This window comes from Antechinus flavipes, chromosome 3 (assembly GCF_016432865.1).
Source record: "Antechinus flavipes isolate AdamAnt ecotype Samford, QLD, Australia chromosome 3, AdamAnt_v2, whole genome shotgun sequence".
Classification (NCBI taxonomy): Eukaryota; Metazoa; Chordata; class Mammalia; order Dasyuromorphia; family Dasyuridae; genus Antechinus; species Antechinus flavipes.
The window spans coordinates 44,228,180-44,249,006 of record NC_067400.1 but is presented as its reverse complement, the minus strand read 5'-3'; the positions used below and the strand labels follow the sequence as shown (position 1 = coordinate 44,249,006).

Sequence of the window (20,827 nt, the reverse complement as noted above, 5' to 3'; positions counted from 1 at the left end):
TTTTTATTATTTCTGGCAGTATACACTTTCCGAGTTTTTAGAATTGAGATTATATTACCAGCCAAATGGCTCTGACCAGCTAGTATCCTGGACAAAGTCTAAAGTATTAAAATTGTTCTCAATAAAAAATAATCCAGTAAATAAATTCTGCCTCCAAAATCACATGCAGTACATTCCCATTTCCTGCCATAATTTGGTCCAAGAAAAGACCCAAGATTTAAAAGATCATATTGTTTTAGTCAAATAATTTTTTGTACCTAAGGTAACATGAATAAATTATAGAAGCATATGGACCATAAATACTTTCTTTTAGAGATAATTTTTCACTTTAAAATCAAGATAATTAGGCTAATGTAGAATGAGGCAGGGTTCCTGGACACCTATATTAATACTGTCTTGATTTCTGATCATAACAAGAAAATTAGATTAAGCCCCAAGTAAAATGCTCATCAACGTCTTCTCTCCCTCCAAAACCCGAAAAACACAAGCTACAAAACTGTTATCTCCTCCCTAAAGTTTACTTTTATCCAAACACAACTAAAAAATTTAGGGAGAAATAAAAAGCTTATCACTCTTATCTTCTTCCTATCATCTTCCATTTTTTTATATGATGACAGGTAGCTCAAAAACTTCATTCCTATTTCTAGTGATTAGCTCTTCAATTCCATCCATTGAAGTCAGAAGTTACCTTAAGTTTCATTTAGTACTTTGTAAGTGATTGATTCATTCCTGATTACTAAAATGAACCAAAAAGCAAAATCTGAAGTTAGCATTATCAAGCTCATCCAAATTCTAAATTTCAGCTAAGCCATATCCCAAATTAGTAAGTTCCCCCTCAAGGAACACACATTCACAGATGTTTGCCTTTTAAAAAATTATAAAACTTTTTTTAAATCTTATTTTGCACAATTCCTATTTCACCCCATTTGTTTCTCTAAGGTGCAATTTGTGATATGTGATAGATTTTTATAATTTGTATCAAACTTCAAAAAATATATATGCATGATTGACAAAAAATGGGAAAAAATTTTAACATGGTTAGAAAATCTGGGTTCCAATCCAGACTAACATTTTGGACAAGTTATTAAAGTTCAGTTTCCTCATGTTTTATATGAAAGAGATAAACTAAGAATTAAGATCCCTTTCGATTCTAAATCCTATTTTCTAATTTCAACTCTCCATCAAATGTTTTGATTTCCTTTATGGACTAATGATTTCAAGCCACCACTTTTAAACCTCTACTGTATAACTAAGGATAACTGTTCCCTTTTCCTCTAAGCCTGCCCAAATTCAGTGCCTCCATCAAGCAAGGAATAAAGGAAAGAAGAAAGGCAGGAAGGAAACAAGGAAGGCAGGCAGGCAGGCAGGCAGGCAGGCAGGCAGGCAAGGCAGGAAGGCAGAACTGTTAAAAAAAAAAAAAGCACCTGTTATAAGGTATCTTCCTGCTGTAAATTTATAATCCTATAAGCCAAAAAAAAAAAAATACAAAGTGTTAAAAAGATGTATACTATGGGCTGTTAACTAAGATATACATAAAAGTGAGTAACAACCCTTCCTGATCAAAGGTAGTTCCCAGAAAAAGTTAGAAAATCTTAGAGGATGAAAGAATGAAGGAAATAGTGGGGAGATCTTAAGGTCTCTTTAATACAAGTAGACTAAATAAACAAAGTGGGAAACATTTTTTTCCAACTTGGAAAATTCAAGCAAAGCCTTGAGTGATGAGAAGTAAATATATTCTTTCTTTCTCCCAAGAGTAGGAGTTCCCACAGCTGTTGCACATTGTTGTTCTGAATCACTTAAGTAGTATAAGGGAAGCCAAACTAGAAGAATCTAGCCCTGAAGAAAACTTGGTCATGTGATTTCTGGCCCCAAATCCAGTTCTGGACATAGTTCTTTTCTAGACTATGAGCCAGGTTTCCATTACCACATTACATCTGTGTATGAGTACATCTTAGTACTCTTCTGCCAGGTACATATAGTTATGACAGTGATGTACAAGAGACAGAAGATATCTTAGCATCAGATGAAAAATTCATCAACCAATTACCAGTCTCAAAGCAATGACTATATAACCAGTATTCTGACTATAATTTTTGTTGTATTGTAACTATTTCTGCCTGTTTTTGAATCAAACTACTCCGTTTTAAGATAAAAGAACTGATCAAAAAGTTCACAGATTTAGCATCCAATTCTGTCATCTTGAATCCATCCAAAGTAGAAAAAGATTGATGAAATTATCAGAATAACAGATGGAAACATAGGTGGGAAGAAAAACGTACCTAGTTTAAGCAGAAGACAAAAATTCTGCCCAACTTGGGTGATTCCTATTAAAGATAATAAATCCAATAAATGCTTATAGAATAATTTTTAAAAGCAATATTGTAAGTATCTGGAAGTTTTTGTGTGAAAGTCAAAGTCCTTATATTCAACCAGTTTACATGATAGGTTCCAGTGGGCAATCCATGGGGCAATTTACAATGTTCCTGAGGCTGTCAAACCAGATTAGAATGTAATTGGAAATATTTAACAAAACATAAGAAATACAGTAGAGAATAGAAAATGGTACTATATGGTTTTCTAAATCAATTTATGCCCCAGAGGGATCATTATATCTGACTTAATGGTCCCAGTTTCTATTTGAGTAGGACGCCTCTGACTTACACTAAGATATATTAGGCTTCATCTTATTATCTCTATATTAGGAGAAAATATTAAAGTTGGAAATGACCTTAGAAATCACCTAATTTGACCTCCTCATTTTATATTTACATATTTTGTTCACAACAAATCAAAACTCTAAATGACTTTTCTCAAAGTCAAACTGCTAATTAATGGCACACACTGGTATTAGAACCTAGGACTCTGTTATTGTCTCCAATACACTCGATTATTATTCATTATTAAGCTTCTGGATTAAAATTCTAATTTATGTGGTATTAACCTGGATATTCAATTGGGTTAAAGCACTAAGTAAACTTTGAATGACCTATAAATAATAAGTATCATTATTATTATCATTCCTATTATTAATCAAGACAAAATGAATTTGGAACTTAGTAGAAAAGTCTAAGACTCAGAAAAATTCCATAAATTTGTTGGGCTCATATATCCAGAAATATGAGAAGTCGAACTCAAAATTTTTCCAAGTACAAATTTTAGTCCATTCCATGTTTTCTTTTTGTATCGACAAATGGGAATAAGATATCCTAAACAAAAATTAAAATAATAAGGAAGTGGGTGGACGTTGCTCCATACCGTTATCCTCCTAATGAAGTTTTCTCAGCTCCTTTGCCAGGCCTACAGCCGCTCAGAAATAGTGGTTCTAAGTCCAATTCTCAGTCTAACTGCTAGCCACCCAGTAGAACTGGTTAGTCTCAAAAAAATCTTGAAAATGACCATTACACGATACCTAGGATATTCCTGCCATATTTGAAGCTACTTTTCAATTCTAAGAGCCATTATTTCTATCCCATTGAAATTCTCTGTCTGTCAAGGAATATGCAAATATTTATTGATTACCTCTTATTTGTCTAGAATAATACTAGACACTCTGAAGGCTATAAAAAAAGACATGATCCTTATCTTTGAGAAGAGCTTAAAATCTTGTTGAGGAGACAGCATTTGTACACAAGAAAATACTGGAAAACAATAATTTAATTCAATTTAAGAATTTTCTTCTTTTTTAAAAATGTATTATTTATTTTTAACATTCACTTTTTTTTAAAATTTTGCATTCATCATTCTCTCCTTTTTGCCCATCTCTCACCTACCCACTGAAAAGACAAGCAAAGATGATATCAATTAAATGTGTAGAATCATGAAAAACAAATTTCCATATTAACCATATCTCAAAAAAATAAAGAAAGCAAGAAAATTATATTTCAATTTACACTCAGAGTTCTTCATTTAGTTCTCTTGACATGTGTAGTTTTTCATCATGAGTTATTTGGAAATGTCTCCAGTCATTGTATTGATCAGAATACCCATTTTTTGACAGCCGATCATTAAACATTGCTATATCTGTGTACAATCTTCTCCAGGTTCTTCATATTTTCTTTGCATCAGTTCATATAGGTCTTGATATGTTATGTTTTGTTTTCTGAAATCACCTCCTCAGTTCTTATAGCACAATACTATTCCATCACAAACATGCCTTAACTTCTTCAGCCATTTTTTAATTAATGAGCATCCTTCATTTTCCAATTCTTTGCCATCACAAAAGAGCTGCTATAAATCCTTTTTCATTTTCTTTGATCTCCTTGGGATACAGACTTAACAGTGATGTTGCTGGATCAGACAATATGCAGCTTTTTATGCCTTTGAGTATAGTTCCAAATTGTTCTCCAGAATGGTTGAACAAGTTCACAATCCCACCAAAAGTTTATAGTGTGTCTATTTTTTCTTATCCTCTCCAGCATTTGTCATTTCTGACACATATGAAGTGGTGCTTCAGAGCTGTCTAATTTGAATTTTTCTAACAATAACAATTTAGAAATGTTTTATATAGCTATAAACAACTTTAATTTATTCTTCTGAAAACTGCTTGTTCATATCTGTTGACTATCTATTAACTAGGGAATGACTTCTATTTTTATCAGTTTGGATATTTCCCTCTATCCTATTTTCTTCTGTTTATATTCTCTTTTTCTATCTTGTCCCTTCTCAAAAGTCTGTTTTGCATTTGAACACTGTTTCACATTAACTTTAACTCACCTTCCCTTTTATAATCCTCACTCTTATCTTTTATCTCCCTCTCCTCATATGTAGATATAGATATAACTATATATACGTGTATTTTTCTCTCTTTGAATCCATTCAGGTGAGAATGAGGCTCAAGCATTGCCTGCCACCCCTCCATTTTTTCCTCAACTATAAAATTCTTCCTTGCAAGCCTCTTTTATGTGAGAAAATTTTTCTCATTCTATTTCTCCCTTCCCCCTTTTTCTCATCCCTTCATTGGGAGAGGGTGAGAAATCATCCCCTCAACTCATACTCCTGTCCTCTTTCTATATAGACTTTATATATAAACCAATGATGACAAAGTTCTTAATAATTGTTTAGATAGATAAATGGTCATCTTTCCATATGGTAATGTAAACAGTTTAAATCTCTTATGATTACTCTTTCATGTTTATATTTTTGTATTTCACTTGGATGTTGTGTTTGCAGTCAAATTTTCTATTCAGCTCATCTTTTCACCAGGAATTCTTGAAAGTTCTCTGCTTCTTTAAGTATCCATTTTTCCCCTGAAAGTTTATATTCACCTAGGTTATTCTTGGTTGTAATACTAGCTCTTTTGCTTTCCAGAATATAGGATGTCAAACCCACTGCTTCTTTTATGTTGAAGCTACCAAATCTTATGTGATCTGACTGTGGCTTCATTATACCTGAATTGTTTCTTTCTGGCTGTTACTATCCTTGATCTAAGAGCTCTGAAATTTGGCTATAATATTCCTGGGAGTTTTCATTTAAGAATCTACTTTCAATTTCTATTTTACTTTCTGGATCTAAGGTATTAGGGCAATTTTGTTTTATAATTTCTTGAAATATGATATCTATGTTGTCCAGTCATTTCAGTTATGTCCAACTCTTTGGGACCTTTTTTGAGGGTTTTCTTGGGAAATATACTGGACTGGTTCACCATTTTCTTCTCTAGCTCATACCCAGGATCATACAATCAGTGATTATATGAGGCCAGATTTGAATTTAGGAAGATATGCTTTCCTGACTCCAGGCCTGGCACTGGAATAACAAGAATAACAAAATGCAGGTAGTTCAATAATTCTCAAATGATCTATCCTCAATCTATTTTCCAGGTCAGTAGTTCTTCTGATGAGATATTTCACATTTTCTTCTATTTTTTTTATTATGTTGACTTTGTTTTGTTGTTCCTTGGTGTCTCATAGAGTCATTACATTCCATTTGCCCAATTCTAATTTTTAAGAAATTATTTTCTTCAGTGAGCTTTTGAACCTCTTTTTTCCATTTGACTAATTCTGCTTTTTAAGTTCTTTTCTTTGACTTCCTTTTCCATTTGACCTATCATGCTTTTGAAGGAATACTTACTTCAGGGAATTTTTTTTATTATAGCTTTTTATTTAAAAAACATATGCATAGGTAATTTTTCAACACTGATCTCTGCAAAACCTTCTGTTCCGACTTTTCCCCTCCTTCCCCCAACCCCCTCCGCTAGATGACAGGTAATCCAATATATGTTAAATATGTGAAAATATATGTTAAATATAATATATATATACATATTTATAGTTATCTCTTCAGGGAACTTTTATGCCTCTTTTACCATTAAGCCATTTAAGGTGGGGGGGGTTGTCTCTTTTATCAACTCATTTCTTTTTCCTATTTTTCTTCTACCACGCTTATCTTTTTTGTTAACTCTTCTAAGAATTTGTAGCAGGCTTGGGTCCAAATTAGAATTTTATTTTGAGGCTTTTTTACATTGTAGTCTTCTTCTGAATTTATATCTTGGTCTTCTCTGCCACTATAAAAGCTTTTAATGGTCAATATTTGTTGTCACTATTAGTGTTTGCTTATTTTCCCCTCCTATTTCTTTTTTTTATTTTAATAATAGCTTTTTATTTTCAAAATACATGTAAAGATACTTTTCAACATTCACCCTTGCAAAACCTTGTGTTCTAAATTACTTACTTCTTGACTGTGAACCTTATGTGATGGTTGGGCTCTGCTCACCTGGGAATGAGGAGTTATTGTCCCTAAGCTTCAGTCTCTTTCATGGTACTGTTTTCAAAGCTGGTTCTGAGGTCTGCAAACTTTTGGTGTTTCCAAAGTGATACAGGAAGAGGTGTAATCACTAATGCCCTGGCCTGTGCTCTAGTCTGTATCCAGGAAGGGCTTCTGTTGTACTAGAGCCCCAAGTTCTAGCACTCCTCTCTGCCCTGAAACTGTAATCTAGTGGTCTGCTCTCCAGTAGTTGACTGGCTCTCTTACTACTGCAAGTGTGACCTCCAAACTAAGTTATCTTAGGCTCGAAAAAAAGTCTCCCTCTGACCTTTCATTGACTCTGCCATTCCAACATTTTATTTTAGAGAACATTGAAAGGGTTCTTCTGGGTTCATGCTTGTACTTCACTATCTTGCTCTATCTTCAACATGTATTTTCATGTTAAATATTCATGACTATATCAAAATTATACTAGATCTTGGAAGATATAAAAACAAACAGAGAGAAAGAGAAAGAGAAAGAGATGGACAGATAGACATATGAATAAATAAATATCAACATAAATAAATAAATGAATAAATACAACATAAGTCATACCCTCAAGAGGCTTACATTCTACTAGGGAAAAATATATAATAGAGATTAAAAAGGTGGACACAAAATAAAGTAAGTATAAGTATACATACATACATATATATATATATATATATATGCACAAAAAATAAATAAAGTAAATGCATATTTATTTTGGAAAACAAGAATTCCTAACAAGAAAGGGAAACAAGAAAGTTCTTATGTAGGAGAGTTGATACTTACACTGAGCATCAAAAGGAGGTAGGAATTCCAAAAAATAAGTGAAAAGAAGGAGCTTTCAGCCAGAGAAGAGCCTGTTTAAAGGTGCAGAGGTCAGAGATAGACTGTTATGTTTGGGGAGCCGCCAGATTGGCTGGAACATAGAGTACCTCAGGGAGATTAATGAGAAATAGGTCTAGAGACTTATTTAGGTCAGAGCAAGTTTGTGAAAGATCTTAAATGCCAAAAAGATGAGTTTGTATTTTATCCCAGAGGCCTAAGGGAGCCTTTTGGATGCCAGAAATCTTGTGGAGGTAGAAGAGATTAGATTTGACAATTGATTGAATTTGGAGGATGAGGGAGAGGGAAGCATTTGTATGAGGCTATCATAAATCAATCCAGTTCAACAAGTGTCCATTAAGTGCCAAGTATGTATAAGAGACTAGAGATAAGATGATAAAATGAGCAATAGTCCCTGCCCTGTTCTACAAGTTGTTGTTGTTTTTTTTTTTTTTTCCCTACTAAGGGAAAGGAGCAATAAGCAGATTTAGACTCTGAGTTAAAAGTTTAGAAAAGGGCTAGAGAATATGGGTTAAACTAATCGAAGACTTCATGAAGGAAATGGAACTAAAGAAGGATAGGATTTGGACAAACAAAAAGGCATAGGAAAAACATTATGAATAAGTTTGTAAGAATCCACTCATGGCAAGAATTTATTTAGAACTTTCTGTGTTCCATACTTTATAGATAGATTTTTTTTTAAAGTAAAGGAAAAAAGTTTACTGCCATTAAAGAATTGATATTCCAATGGGAGAAACAATATATGTAAATCAATTAAAGTAAATGCAGAAATATGATAGAAACTAGTCTTGAAATGGAAAAGAAGAAGAGTAAATCTAGATGTATTTGTTGAGGGAGGATGAATTTAAAGGAAGAGAAGAGTGAAAAAAATCATAGGAAAACAAAAGATTCTGGACTCAAGGTTCACACAGGAGAGTAGTAAAAGATAAGATCCCAATGGAAAGGTGAGGCAGACAATTCGATGTATGCTTTGAGACTATTACAAAGTCTTAAGCAGGGGAGTGACACACAGTGTTGTTTCAGAAGATTAATTGGGCAGAGGTATGAAGGAATAAGCATTATCTAGCAGAAGTATGAAATCCAATATATTCTTCCATTCATTTTACTTGATTTTTCCTGAAATGATCTACAGTTAATCCTTATGCTTTTTATCTCTGTTTTGCTTGAAATAAGGATAAGACTACTCCAAAATATTCTTGGCAAAAGATATTTGGGGCTTTCACAGAATCCTAAGTATTTTTGTTAATAAATAGCAAGAGACATTCTACAAGTCTCAAATACAAGAGGGCTAGGTCATCTCGATTACACAGTACTTTTAAATGTTTATTTGGAAGGAACCTGGCTGTTCACCAGAGTAAATGAATGCAGTGGGACTTTGTAACTACAGCTGACTCACCCTTCTTCTCCCTCTCCCTCCACCCCCCACCCCAGTTTTACATAGCTACCAAAAAATGCACATCCATCAGCCAAGAAGGAAAAGTTGTTTTAAATCAGGGGAAGCATTCTCACACATCCCACAGGGCCTTTAAAGACCGACAGTCCCTTCTCTCGCGAGCCAAAATTTCTCCTCATTCTTTTTTCCTCATTTACTCTCTGCCCTCCTAATAAAATCTTGAGTCCTTTAATTGCCCTTTTTTTCTCAGAAACATGTTTGTTGTCTCGTATCTCTCATGCTCAGATCTTGACTTGTGTTTCTAAGGTCTAAGGGGCTTCTCTTTTCCAACCAGAACTGCAAAAGTCAAATTTTCCCTATTTTCTCTCTGAATTAGTTGTTTCTTATCACAAGAAGAAGCTTCCTGGATAGAAAGAAGGAAGCTGCCCTTGATGATAATCTTTCTCTTTGCATTATCATAAGTGAGCACCCATACTGAGATGGCTAACCATTTAGCACTCCATTCTGAAAGCTGAATTAGATTCCATTTTTTATGTGTTTACTTTGTATTATTTTTTTTTTGCATTTAAAAACATCATTACAAGAAGGGATCTATAAGCTTGGCCATAATGCCAAAGAACTTCATATCAGGAGAAAAGATTAACACCAGTCCTAGGGCCTAGTTTCCTGATCTGCAAAATCCTAAGACTAAATGCTATCTAAAGTTCCTTCAAATTCTAAATCTACAATCGTGTGATTTTGAAATTACTGGATTTACTGACCATCCATAATTGGTTCTAAGTCTGGCATGCTTTTGTTCTAATGGTCCATTTCAGGCACAACGGCAGGTTAGTTGATAAAGTATTCTGGGGCAGACAGGACCTCCCAGTGTCCCTGACCTCCCAGTCCCCACTCCATCAGCCATGAGCTACCGTTGTCTCCATTTGCCATTATCATCTGGAGCCAAGTCAAGCAAATGGATGTTATCAGTCACAGATCTTTTTAAAACCAGAATATAATAAATGAAAAAGAATGAGTTTTGAATGGGGAAATAAGGAGGCTTGAAAACCATAAAGAACTGAAGAGGGAAAGCAAGGAGGCTGGCACAGCATGAGCAAAAGTTCAGAGATAAGAAGAAATATGGTACGCCTTGGAGAACATCCTGTAAGTGGCTTGCTTCTGGCCTAATTTATATTTTATTTGCTTTTATCCTTCAATGCAGCATAAAACGTGCTCCAGCAAATCTTAGATTGAGTCAAGAACAGAAAAGTTTCCATGAATGGTACCATAGTACTATGAGAGGAGAAAGGAATGCAGGGCTAGGAACTGCCCCAAATGCATCATATTTTCTACACCATCTGTACTTCTGTAAGGATTTCCTGCAACTCCTTTAGCCATTCTCCAATCAGAGACTCTTCAAAGGAAAGGAAATTATAGTTATAACATTGCTAGCAAGCAATAGCCAGACTCCCCCTTGAATGCTCTCAGTGAGAGGGAACTCACCCCTCCCAAGACAGCTCTTAGCATGGGAAGTAGTGGGAAGTTATGCTCTCCATTGAGTGTACCCTTCACACGCTATGTCTCTGAACCAGAGAACCTTAGACACGTTGTGTCTACCAGAAACTAACATTGATGAAGCACCCTGATCTCCTCCAAAGGACAAACCAGGATTTATCAGCTGAAGAAAGCCTGAAGCATCATAGTTTGGCTAACTGTGACATACCCAGAGCTTAAGAACTATTTTGAACTTTCCAAAGACCAAAAGCCAACATTTCAAGCTGATACCAAATGGTCCTAAATGTATAGTTAAAAGCCTTGGGTTCAGATCTTAGCCATTACTACATGTGTATCTTTGCCTTAGATATGTAACCTCTTGGGTCTCAGTTTCCTCACCTGTAATATGAGGGCATCAGATAGCCAAGACAATCTCAAGGATCCAGTTCTAGCTGGATCTAAATCATTAAATCATAAGAAAAAAGATTTATAATTGGAAGGGATTGTCATGATCATCTAACCTAATATTACCATTTTACAGATTAAAATACTAAAGAGGAGAGATTATATGTCAGGAGCCAATACCACTAAGGTAGTTAATAGCAAAAGCAGAATTTTCTGACTCCATCCCCTGCCTTCTTGCCCATAATCCTGCGTCATCCCAGCCACCATGCAAACCACCCTAAAGCTCTATCGTCCACCACCAAAGTCAGGAGACATTTCTGTATCACTTCATCTTCTATATTTAAATTCAAAGAGGCCTCCATTTCCATTAATATTCATTAGTCCCCTTTGTTGTTTAGTTGTTTTCGGTTGTGTCCGACATGATCTTTTTCTGGGGTTTTCTTTGCAAATATACCAGACTTGTTATTTCCTTCTCCAATTTAGCCTCCCACACATACTTTAATCCTTAAACTTAGACTGTTTTAATAGCTTTCTTCTAAGCCAAGGCTTTGAACCTAGTGATGAGCTGAATTTTTTTAAATGAGATGTTTAAAATAAAGTCATGAGATGGCCTCAATAAGTCCAGTGCCTTGATGCTAGCCCTCAACGGTGGTATTGCCAGTAAAACATAATGGCCAGCCCCATTGATGTTCATTTTACATTTCAAAAAAAAAAAAGAAGAAGCTGACTATTTTCAAAAGATACTTAGAAATGATCAGGGAACATTAGGTTATGGTTTTGCAACTTCAGAAACAGTTTAAGGAGTGGCCAACTGAAAATAGCTTATTTTTTAAGAGTGTAACAGTAATTATGATTGAAAATGATAATGGAAGATAAAAGATCACAAGCGCCTCTTTGGGGAGGATATATATGATAAGTAAAATGTCTGTGGGTGAGATAAAATTATAAACTCCTATATACAGAATTAAACTTTCCATGTGTTCAGCCAAGAGAAGAATATAAAATTATATTTTAGAATTCATAATTTTTAGAAGTTTCAGAAAAACTCAGAAAAAATGGTATACTAGGAACAAATCAAGAATATAATTCAAGATTTTAGAGCTTAAAGGAAAGAAAAGAACAGAAGAAAAGCCTCAGGAAAGTGGCTAGAAAGGGCTGGAAGTTCATCTGTAGGATCAGAGGCTTACTTCACAGAAAAAATTATTGAGATCTTCTTTTGATGAATGGCAAATAAAAGAGAATCATAGACCAGTGGGAATCAGGGCATCAATTATCAGAAGAGCAAAAAAAAAAAATCCTCACCAGGGTCTTACTGTAGGATTATAGATTCAGAAGTAGAAGAGATCTCAGAAGTCATATAGTCCAGACTCCATGATTTTACAGATGAGAAAACTGAAATCCAAGAGTGACTGACCTCAGATCATGTATTTAATGAGTCAAAAAAGGAATAAGCACTTATCTAATACCTACTATATGCCAGGTAATGTGCTAAGAGTTTTACAAATATTATCTGCTTTGATACAACAATCCTGCAAAGTAGGTATTGTAGTTATCTCCATTTGGGGGATATCGGGTTAAACCCTCCCCAAAAAAGCTTCTTGCCCAAAATAACACAGCTAGTAAATGTAAATTAGTAATAAATCAAATACAAAGATAATATTGGAATCCCCTGTGTCACCTAGATACCTCTATAGTCCCAGAAATAGGATTTGAATTCAGGGCCTCTGAATTCCAAATCCAGTATTCTTTCCACTATATAACACTATCCCTCCAGCTAAGAAATTATTTTCTAAAGTATTTTGAGGATTAGTTAATTACATATAATGAACTAACATGTACACTATCCTAATTTCATTAAGTGTCTGGAATATGAAATAATGAGTGATTTAGAAAAAAAAAAGTCTAATGTTTTGGTTGAATTTAGATAAAATGATAATGCTTTTTTTGGGGAGGGAGCAGCTCTTAGTGAGAGACATTTTCTGTCAATGCAAATCAGCAATTACTCTGAAACTATGGTTTTTGAGAGTTTCCTGGCATATGGAGGAAGAGATGGGCCACAAAACCAAGAAGTGGAAGGGATGGAGCCCAAATAGAGTTTCATGGGGTTTTTTTCCCACTACACCATATAATATGTCCATGATATTAATGCAAATGTTACTATTGCTCCTCTTCCTCTTCCTCTGCTTCCTTCTCCTCCTCCTAGTACTATTAAAATAATAATAAAGATTGATGACATAGTTAACACCCCATGAGGCAGATGGTAATACATTTTAAAATGATTAAACAACAGCTAACTCCTAGAGGGTTTGCTTAAGCTCTGTTTGCCTCAGTTTCCTTATCTATAAAGTTGTGGTAATGATAACCAAATAAGAAAATATTTGTAAAAGTGCTTAACACGGTGCCTGGCAATAGTAAAGTACTATATAAATGCTTATTCCCTTCTCCCTGTATGAACCTCATTTTGGAGAAAATGATGGCACTTGGTTCCATTTACTCTATGAGGTTGGAGGAAGTATCCTTTTCTAGCTGAAAATTAGAAAAAACCAAAGTATATAAAGTTTAAATGGACAGTGAATTCACTTTAGAGCTTATGCTGGGTCATTTCAAGAGCCTTTTCTAAGAGTCATTAGTCTGATTTCACAATTCTTTTTAAACCCTCTAATTTATAACTAGTTAGGTAAAACATCAGATCTTTTGTTACAGCACTGCCAAATCCCTTGATTGGCTTCACAGCCCTTCAAGTTACTCAGCTGGTTTTGAGTTCAGGACAAGGAATCGGAGCAATTACCATTTTTTCTTAATTGTATTATTCTAATTTTTTTTTCTATTTCCAAGCATATGTACAAGAAACAGTGATATTACTGCACTAGGAAATGTTGCTTGTTTTATAAGCAGAATGAATTGTAGTTAATTCCCTAGCAGTAAACAATCAGTTTTTCCAATCTGTATTTCCCAGAAGACCCATTCAGGCTCTACTGCTTAAATGATTCATTCAAATATGCAGTATGTCAGTGGAAGTAAGAGAACATTTTAATGTATTGCTTCTCTTGGGGAAATCATCTTTGGGATTGGAGCTAGAAAACTAAAGAGTTCTGAGTCTTATTAAAGCATAATACTGCTTCTAAAACAGCAAAATATAGTTAAATTCTTTTTTTTGGAGGGGGCAATCATTTTATTAATAAGGCCAACAGGTTATTAAAAAAGGATTGTCATTTGACTATCTCTTTTAAACCAAAGATGAACACATCATCATGGGACTTAGGAGAGACAATATGAATGGAAAATGGAAAAATGGATGATGCTCGACAACAAAGGACAACTCCTTTTAGTATACAGATAAATTCTTGAAAATATTTTCTACCTAACTTCAAATGATCTACAATTGGAAATGCAATACACAGTCCTTCTCTAATTAACCAGACTTGAGATTCTCTGAGCTATATCCTAAAACCCCAAGACAATGGAGTACTATTGGCCATATGATCTGTGATAAGAGGATTAGCCTGGGAACCAAAGACCTGGATGCCATTTTAACTCTGCTCCTCACTACCTGTGTGTCTTTGGACAAGCTAATTCCCCTCTTTGGGGTTCTAAGTTTCCTCAATTATAAAATGAAGGAATTGACTCATTGCGCTATAAGGAGCCCTCCCTCCAACTTTGACTAAAATTTCTAGTCTGGTCCCAAAGATCACCTCGGCTATCAAGTCTTTCCTACTTAAAGTTTCTATATCATTTCATTAAGTTTCAGATTTTTACTATTGCTAAAACTTGGATTCCTTTTCCTTCCCATTCAATCAATCAACAAGTATTTGCCAACTATATGCCAAGAACCATATTAGAAGCTGGTAATAGAAAGATTGAAGACCCAAGGGAAACAGCCCTGCCCTCAAGAACCTTATATTCCAACTATGTAAATTCAAAATTGTTTTGTTGGGAGCATTCTGGTGGCTAGAGGGGAGCAAGGATCAAGAAAAACTTCATCTAGAAGGAGGCTCTGAAACTAAGTTTTGAAAGAGATTAGGGATGGATGTGAAGGATGAGGGCATTGCAAACGTGAGGGACAGACAGTTGAAAGACATAGAGATGGAAAATGAAATGTCATGCGTGAGGAATGTAAGAAGGCTGGTCTGATTGGACTGTAGTATGTGGGAAGAGGAGTAATGCACAATAAGGTAGGTTAGCCTACACTGCAAATCTTTAAAAGCCATCCCAGTTATTTTTTTTCCTGGAATTACATCAATCAATCGATCAACATTTATTAAAGATCTGCTTCTGTACCAGGCACTATGCTAAGCATTTGGGGACATAAAAAAAGAGGCAAAAAGCAATTCCTGTCCTCAAGGAACTTACAATCTAAAGTAGACAACATTCAAGAAAAAAAAAACTATACAAAGGATAAATAGGAAATAATTGATTCATTGAGGAAAGGTATTAGAATCAAGAGGCATTGAGAAAGGTCTTCTGAAAAGATAGGGTTTTAGCTGGGACTGAAAGGAAGCCAAAGAAGTCACTAGGTGAAGCTGGTGAGGGAGAGCATTCTAGGGATGGGGGGACAACCAGAGAAAATGTAGGGAACTGATATGGAATATCACCTTGAATATGGAAAAGTTCTTAAAGTCATGGAGAAGCCCCAGGATCTGTTTCTCTCATCTGAACAATTCTACAGGCCAGTAATATGCACCAAATTAAACCTAAAGACACATGAAATTTCTTAATATACTGACCTTTAATCATCAATAAGCAAAATATTTTCTGAGTGATTTCTATAGCCTCATGTTTTCAAGTTTAATAAGAATTTCAAAAAAAGAACAAAACAAATCTAATAATTCCCAAGTATCTAAAAAGGGAAAAAGTACTTTAATGAATAATGAAATATAGATCCCGAATTAATTTGTGAAGAACTTAAACAAGTCACCAAAACGTCGAGCCTCAGTTTCACCATTTTTAAGATAAGGGTTGGAATGAGATAATTTATGCCCATTCCAATGATCTTGTGATGAAGAGAGCGACTGTGAATCACAAGATAACATTCTCACTCTTTTTGTTCTTGTTTGCTTGCATTTTGTTTTCTTACTCATTTTCTTTCCTTTTTTGATCTGATTTTTCTTGTGCAGCAAGAAAATTGTACAAATATGTTTACATATATTGGATTTAACATATATTTTAACATGTATAGCATATATTGGATTGATTACCATCTAGAGGAGGGGGTCGGGGGAAGGAGGGGAAAATCTGAAACACAATGATATGCAAGGGTCAATGTTGAAAAATTATCCATGTGTACATTTTAAAAATAAAAAGCTTTTTAAAAAATTTTTTTAATTTAAAAATGTAAAAAGTTGAAGGTTAAGGTAGCTAAATGGTATAGTGGCTAGAGCACTGCCCCTGGAGTCTGAGTTCAAATCTAGCTCCCAGCCACTAAACACTTAAGTCACTTAGCCCCAAGTGCCTTGCCAAAAAAAAAGATGACGGTTATATTCTTATTTCCAACTACCTCCCTCACTAGGGTGTAATCACATCAGCATTTGAAAACTACCTTAAAAGCTTGAAAGAAGGGAAGAAGAGGGATTAAAAAGCAAGAATCAGAAATATGCATGGTATCATTTCAGTGTCTGAATTTTCTACCATTATGATTCTCCACACAGAACAACCTGGCCAAGGCAACAATCAAAGAACTGGCAACATTGCACGGCACAGAATATACCTATGGTCCTGGAGCCTCGACCATCTGTGAGTATCTGATTCATCTGTAACCACCAGCAAATGCTAGTCAGAGTCAATAAAGCATGCCCATGGCCCTTTCTGACTGACAATTTAACCCTCTCTTCCAAAATCTTCCGCATGTGACTTTAGCTCAACTGTGAATTTTTTTTTCTAAAGCCTGGAATCTTAATCAGATTTCTGTTTCAGAAAAGATGTGGGTGTAGGCAGACCCTTTCAAACCACAGAACCAAGTGCCAGGACTAGATATTTTGCTTACTTCTTCCTCAAACACAAATGAATGCAATGGAGATTAGATATCTTCTGAATGTGAACACAGACATGATCTATACATCATATTTTCAATTTCAATTTGTATTCTGAATTGATTTCTGCCTGATTTATTTTAGATTTCTCTTAATTTTCTTTGAATTTCTTTTAATCATAGGACCAGTGAGTTTATGTGAAATAGAGTTAGTATATATATACATACATACACATATATGTGTGTGTATATATATATATCTCCTGATTATTTTTAAACAATGACTTTAATTTTCTAGACACATAACTTTAATTACTAAAAGACAGACAGATTCAATCACCCAATATAGGTAATCCTAGAAAATTTGGTGACAATTTCTATATCATAACTATCATTTAAAATTTTGTGCTTCCTAGGAAAAAAACAGATATGGATTTTTTAAATACTTGCAAATGATTAAAACCATCTTCTTTACATAATATAGAGCACATATTAATGTACTATTTATATAGAGAGACATTTTAAATATAGTCTACCTAGCTGTATATAGAGGCCATATATGCTTGCATGTACTCCCTTGTGATCTCAGATAACTCATTGAACTCCCTTGGCCTCTGTAAAAGGAAGGAGTTGAAATAGATAACCTTTAAAGTTCTTTCCAATTCTATATAAACCCTCAAAATGTCTCCCATCCTTCCACATTTTTTTAATGTTACCAACACTCTCAGAGGAAAACAGTGAACTGGAAAACCAGCACCCCGTCCGGTATTATTTTATGCATTTGATCATTTATACTTAGCGAGGTAAATCCAGGCAGATTTAATATTTGGATTTTTTATGTTTGCTTGCTTGCTTGTTTGTTTGTTTTAACCTATGTTTTCACAGGTGTAAAAAACTCAGCCACAATAGGCAATCATTTGTAAATTATAGTCTTGGAATATTATCTAAGACACCAAGAGTTTACGTGTACAACCCATGGTTGTACAGCTAGATTATTTTAAAGGCAGTACAGGAAAATGAAGTCAAGAAGACTTCAAAGATGATCTTTCCTCCAGAAGATGATCTTTCCTCCAGAATACAATGATGCTTCTTGGTGAATTTAATGTAGGACAGGAAAATCTATTGGTTGAATACTCCTATTCATTTGCATCTCCCCTCAAATATCAGACTTCTACTAGTTCCTTCCTTATTGCCTTCAAATAAAACCAAGTCTTCTCTTCCTTGAAAAGCTTTCCCTAGGCCCTCCTCTTCCCTCAATCTGTCCTCCCATATTCCTCCTTCCTTTCTGAGTCTAATTCCTTTTTAGATATGATGTCTTCAAATCCTCTTTTCCTGCTTTTTCCTTAATCCTTTGCAATTTGGCTTCTGATTTCATCACACAAAGGAAACTGCTCTCCAAACTTACCATAAGCTCTTCATTGCCAAATCTTAGGGTCTTTTCTCAGTGCTCACCCTTGACTATCACCCCTTTTTTCTCCATACTTTATTCTATGTGGATTTTGGTATCCTATTCCCTTGACTGCTCCTTCTCAGGCTCTTTTGCCATCTCACTGTCCCAATCTCAGCCTCTGACTGGGAGTATTTGCTAAAGTTCTGTCCCAGCATCTTCTCACTTATCTCACTATACAGGTTTCTCTTGTTGATCTCCTCAGCTGCCTTCATTTTTATGCAGATTTCTCTCCTACCCTCTTTCTTCCTCTCCCTTTCTTCCTCCCTCCCCCTCTTCCTCTTTCTGTCCCTTCCTTCCTCCCTCTCCACTTTCCTTTCTCCCTCCCTCCCTTCCTCTCTCTCTCTCTCTCTCTCTCTCTCTCTCTCTCTCTCTCTCTCTCTCTCTCTCTCTCTCTCTCTCTCTCTCTCTCTCTCTCTCACACACACACACACATAAGACAGCATGCTCTAGAATTCCTAGATCAGTTTTAAATCATTAAAATTTAAACTGCATTAATACTTTTAATACATACTGCATCTATATATCTAAATCTATATGTACATATGTATTAATATACATCTGGATGTTACATATATAGATATATGTCACATATATGTGATTACAATGTCTGGGTTATCTGCCTATATAGGTGTATATATAAACATGTATGTGTAAAAACATATGCATGCATGTATATATAATGTGTGAACAATGTGCCAATTAACAAATTACCAAATAAGATAAAATTACCAAAAGAGAGAGTTATAGAGGGACTAGGAGAGACAGGGAGAGAGAGAGAGACAGAAAAAGAGCAGGCAGAAACAATGAAAGACAGAGACAGAGACAGACTAATAGAGAGGGAGAGGAAGGAAGATAGAGAAATAGAGAGAGGAAAGAGACAGAGAGATCTCCATGTCTATTCTCTTCTTGCTTATAAGGTATTTTAAACTAGAAATCTCAGAGACACCTCAAACTTAGAATGTCTATAAGAGAACTCATTATCCTTTCCCCCCACTCCTTACCCCAAACATACCATTTCTGTCAAAGACACCATTCTCCTATTAGTCTCTCAAGTCTGTGATCTCAGCATTATCTTCCATCTTTGACTCTCCCTCACCCCACATAGCCAACCGGTTGCCAAATCTTGCTGTTATCATCTCCACAACATCTGTCTCATCAGGACAGCTCATGACCACACTCTGCTTCAGGCTCCCATCACCCCTTGCCTAAATCATGACAACAGCCTCCTAATTGATCTTCTTGCTTTATTCCTACCTCTCCACTCTGCTGCCAACATAATTTTCCTTAAGCACAAATTTAACCAGGTGATCCCTATTCAATCTACTCACTTGTAGGATGAAATATCTCAGTTTAACTTTTAGTATCCTTTAGGATCTGGCCCAACCCTACTTTTTGAGCTTTAAGGCTAATAACTTACACAGCATGAGTTCCTTTCTTCTCTTAAAAAGCTATGTTCTGAAGGAAGTTTTACCCAGTCCTCAGCCCGCTCCCCAACTGCTGATGCTCTTCCTCTCAAACTCTCATATTTAAATATATATTATTCATTCACTTTATATTTTTATCTATATTTATGTGAAAATTTGTTTTTACTTTCCTTAGAATATAAGCTTCTTTTTAAGATAGGATTGCTTCCTTCTTTGTACTTGTATACCCAGCACCTAGCATAGTACTTAACACATATTAAGCTTAACAAGTGCTTGTTAATTGATTCATTCAATCATTCTGGCTCTATTTCTCTTCATGTTTCAGATCCTGCAGCTGGAGGTTCTGATGATTGGGCCTATGACCAGGGTATTAAATACTCTTTCACCTTTGAACTCCGGGACAAAGGAAGATATGGCTTCCTGCTCCCTGAATCTCAGATTAGACCAACTTGTGAAGAGACTATGCTGGCCATCAAGCATATTTCCAATTATGTCCTGGAGCATCTTTACTAATTTGAAAGGCTCTGAAGACCCAAGAAAACTTAGTCTTAGCTGCAAATTCTCATTCCTTACTCTTATTTTTAACATCTTGAATATTTTGGAATCCTGAAAGCAATTTTAAGCCATAGAATTAGTTCAATCATGTCTTAATATTAATTAAAATAAAAATTATTCCCAATTTAAAAACCATCTATTTCTCTGGCAATTTGAATGGGCAAATGAGAAAATGAATAAATCATATATTTACTTTGTGTATGTATGCAGAATTTAAAAAGATTTAGGGGGTCTAAAAGTGAGGTTGTGCAAAAAGTAATCTCCAAGCTCTAGTATACAATTTATTCTTTCCTCATTCAACAAACATTTATTAAATTCTACTATGGGCAATAAATTGAGTTGGATACTATGAAGACCAAAAAAAAAAAAAAGATTACCCTTTTCATCAAGAGATTTCCATTCTACTAGATGGATCCAACATGGTGATAGAAAAATAAATGCAAAGTACATACAAAATAAATATGAAATAATTTGAGAGAAAGGAAGAGGAGGAGGAGAAGAAGATATAGACAGACAGAGAGACAGAGATAAAGGTTCAAAGAGGGAGACAGACAGAGACAGAAACAGAGAGAGAGAATAGTGCCAGCTGA

At 35.0% G+C, this 20,827-nt stretch overlaps 1 protein-coding gene across 1 annotated transcript in view; it reads left to right on the top strand.

The window, feature by feature from the left end:
- CPB1 (carboxypeptidase B1) overlaps positions 1-20,372 on the top strand; it is a 42,774-nt gene extending 22,402 nt beyond the window's left edge. The window contains exons 10-11 of the mRNA XM_051983310.1: positions 16,489-16,573; positions 20,008-20,372. Of these exons, the coding sequence (XP_051839270.1) occupies positions 16,489-16,573; positions 20,008-20,195 (273 nt within the window). The 3' untranslated portion in view covers positions 20,196-20,372. The remainder of the gene's footprint in view (positions 1-16,488; positions 16,574-20,007) is intronic.
- The last annotated feature ends 455 nt before the right edge of the window (positions 20,373-20,827 follow it).